Source organism: Malurus melanocephalus, unplaced genomic scaffold (assembly GCF_030028575.1).
Source record: "Malurus melanocephalus ecotype Western Australia unplaced genomic scaffold, MMel_1.1 scaffold_1381, whole genome shotgun sequence".
NCBI classification, from domain to species: Eukaryota; Metazoa; Chordata; class Aves; order Passeriformes; family Maluridae; genus Malurus; species Malurus melanocephalus.
This window is the reverse complement of record NW_026624613.1, coordinates 7,379-10,909: the sequence shown is the minus strand read 5'-3', so window position 1 is coordinate 10,909 and position 3,531 is coordinate 7,379. Positions and strand designations below refer to the sequence as shown.

The following is a 3,531-nucleotide window of genomic DNA, read 5'->3' as shown; positions in this document are numbered from 1 at the left end:
TGTCACTTCTGGGAATGTCCCTATCAGAGCTGGGAATGTCACTGTCACTGCTACAAATGGCCCTGTCACTGCCAGGTGTGTCCCTGTCACTAGCGGGTGTGTTCCTGTCACTGCTGGGAGTGTCACTGTCACTGCTGGGCGTGTCACTGTCACTGCTGGGAGTGTCACTGTCACTGCCAGGTGTGTCCCTGTCAGTGCTGGGTGGGAATGTCACTGCTGGAAATGTCCCTATCAGAGCTGCGTGTGTCACTGTCACTGCCAGTTGTGTCCCTGTCACTGCTGGGTGTGTCCCTGTCACCGCCAGGTGTGTCCCTGTCTGTTCTGGGTGTGCCCATCACTGCCAGGTGTGTCACTATCACTGCTGGGCGTGTCCCTGTCACTGCTGGGCATGTCACTGTCAGTGCTGGGTGTATCCCTGTCACTACTGGGAGTGCCATTGTCACTGGTGGGCATGTCATTGTCACTGCTGGGTGTGTCCCTGTCACTGCTTCGAATGTCCCTATCAGAGCTGGGAATGTCCCTGTCACTGCTGGGCGTGTCACTGTCACTGGTGGGAGTGTCACTGTCGCTGCTGGGTGTGTCCCTGCCATGTCAGGTGTATCCCTGTCACTGCTGGGTGTGTCACTGTCACCGCCAGGTGTGTCCCTGCCATGCCAGGTGTGTCCCTGTCACTGCTGGGTGTGTCCCTGTCACTGCCAGGTGTGTCACTGTCACTGCTAAGAGTGTCACTGTCAGTGCTGAGAGTGTCACTGTCACTGCTGGGTGTGTCACTGTCACTGCTGGGCGTGTCATTGTCACTGCTGGGTGTGTCCCTGTCACTGTTTCGAATGTCCCTATCAGAGCTGGGAATGTCCCTGTCACTGCTGGGAATGGAACTGTCACTGCTGGGTGTGTCACTGTCACTGGTGGGAGTGTCACTGTCACTGGTGGGAGTGTCACTGTCACTGCTGGGTGTGTCCTTGCCATGCCAGGTGTGTCTCTGTCACTCCCAGGTGTGTCCCTGCTATGCCAGGTGTGTCCCTGTCACCGCTGGGAATGTCCCTGCCATGCCAGGTGTGTCTCTGTCACCGCCAGGTGTGTCCCCCTGCTGCAGGGTGGGGCTGAGGCTTCACCCCTTCCGAAGCAGCCTCGTAGAAATATCAGGGAAGGGACAGAGGTGAGGATTTTGGGGTGGACGCTCACCTGGCCCCACAGGAGCTCTCCCACGCCGATGAAGATGCACCAGAACCACTGGCTCAGGGTGAGCCCGGAGCAGCTGAAGGGCTTCCCCCCGAACTCCACGATGATGATCTGTGGCACACAAGGTGACAGTCACACCGGGGCAGCTCTGGGGCCACCAAAATGTCTCCTGGGCCACGCTTCTCCCTCTCCTGGGATCCTCAGAGGGGCAGGGACCTCACACCTAAACTGGGAACTTTATGGGACACCACAAAGGAGCAGGGACCTCACACCTAAACTGGGAACTTTAAGGGACACCAGAGAGGGGCACATTTGCCCAGAAATCTGGGGCAAAAAACCGCCCTTTTGGGGTGGGAAAGAAGAAAAGAACAGGGACCTCACATCTAAACTGGGGATTTTATGGAACAGCAGAGAAAACAGAGATCTCACATGCAGGCTGGGGATTTTGTGGAGCATCTGACAGGAGCAAGGATCTCACTTCTAAACTGGGAATTTATGGAACACMAGAAGGGAACAGGAATCTCACTTCCAGGCTGGAAATTTCAGGAATAAGGATTTCACATCCAGGCTGGGAATTTTAGGAACACCAGTGAGGAACAAGGACCTCACATCTAAGCTGGGGATTTTRTGGGACACCAGAAAGAACAGGAATCTCACATCCTGGCTGGAAATTTCAGGAACAAGAACCTCATATCCTGGCTGGGAATTTTAGGAAAAAACCAGAATGGAACAAGAATCTCAAATCCAGGCTGGGGATTTTAGAAACAAGATTTCACATCCARGCTGGGAATTTTGTGGAACACCAGAACAAAACCAGAATCTCACATCTAAGCTGGGAATTTTATGGAACGTCAGAAAAGAACAAGGAACTCACACCCACAGGCTGGGAGTTTTGTGGAATACCAGAAGTAACAGGGACCTCACATCTAGTCTGGAAATTTTTTCTGGAACATCAGAGAGGAGCAAAGACCTCACATCTAAGCTGGGAATTTTGTGGAACACCAGAAAGAGCAGCGACCTCACACCCAGGCTGGGAACTTTTTCTGAAACACCAGTGAGGAACCAGAACCTCCCACTGAAGTTGGGAATTTTGTGGAACACCAAAGAGAAACAAGGACCTCACAGCCAGGCAGGAAATTTTAGGAACAAGAACCTCCCATCCAGGCTGGAAATTTTTTCTGGAACACCAGAGAGGAGCAAGGACCTCACACTGAAGTGGGAAATTTTGTGGAACACCAGAAAGAACAGGGACTTCACAACCAAACTGGGAATTTTAGGAACACCAGTGAGGAGCAAGGACCTCACATCTAAGCTGGCAATTTTGTGGAACACCAGAAAGGAACAGGAATCTCACTTCCAGGCTGGGAATTTCATGAAAAAGGACCTCACATCCAGGCTGGAATTTTTTTCTGGAATACCAGAGAGGAGCAAGAACCTCACACCCAGGCTGGGGATTTTAGGAACAAGGACCTCCCATCATGTCTGGGAACCACTCGGACCACCAGAAGCACCTCCCATCACACTCCAGACCCCAAATCACGGCACCTCAGGGCAGTTTAAGCCAGGAGGGATTAAATCCCACCCAGACCCACGGGCAGGGACAGCTCCCACCATCCCAGCCTTGCTCTGGTGCCACCCTCGGGACCTTCCAGGGTGGCTCCGGTGCCACCGAGGTGACAGCACCGTGTCCCCCGCCAGCCCCGCGGCGTCACCTGGGCGGCGAAGGTGCCCAGCACCACGGTGCAGAAGATGGGGTTGCGGTAGATGCCCTCGAAGACGTTCCTCTCGCCGTGGATCTTGCGGGCGTTGATCTCGTTGAAGAGCTGCATCATCACGAAGGTGTTGAAGACGATGGTGTAGTGCTCGGTGGGCGGCGAGTGCAGCGGGGCGTTGCGGCCGCTGTCGATGTCGAAAAACTGCTCCCCTGCATGGGGGAAAAACGGGGAATTTGGGGAAAAGGGGAGGGAGCAGACGGTGAGGTGCTGCCCCTACGTTCTGCACCGTGCTGGGGGATGGGATTGGGGTGCCTTCAGCCCCTCTGAACCTTGATATCCTAATTCCCTTTTCCTTTCCCTTTCATTTTTCCTTTCCCTTTTCTTTCCCTTTCCCTTTCATTTTTGCTTTCCCTTTCCCCTTCCTTTTCCCTTTAATTTCCCTTTTCCCTTTCCCTTTCCCCTTCCTTTTCCTTTCCCTTTCTCATTCCCTTCCCCTTTCCTTTTTCCTTTCTCCTTTACTTTTTTCTTTCCCTTCTTTTTCTTTCCCTTTTTATTTTCTCTTCCCTTCCCTTTCTCTTTCCCTTTCTCCTTTCCTTTTCCTTTCCTTTTCCCCTTCCCTTTTTCCTTTCCTTTTCCC

General features: G+C 53.2%; 1 protein-coding gene across 1 annotated transcript in view; it reads right to left on the bottom strand.

Moving 5' to 3' along the window:
* The window catches only part of LOC130586887 (plasma membrane calcium-transporting ATPase 1-like), a 19,233-nt gene that overhangs the window by 12,502 nt on the left and 3,200 nt on the right, over window positions 1-3,531 (bottom strand). Inside the window, exons 6-7 of the mRNA XM_057387804.1 lie at window positions 2,892-3,167; window positions 1,183-1,290 (exon numbers count right to left, since the gene is read on the bottom strand). Of these exons, the coding sequence (XP_057243787.1) occupies window positions 1,183-1,290; window positions 2,892-3,167 (384 nt within the window). The remainder of the gene's footprint in view (window positions 1-1,182; window positions 1,291-2,891; window positions 3,168-3,531) is intronic.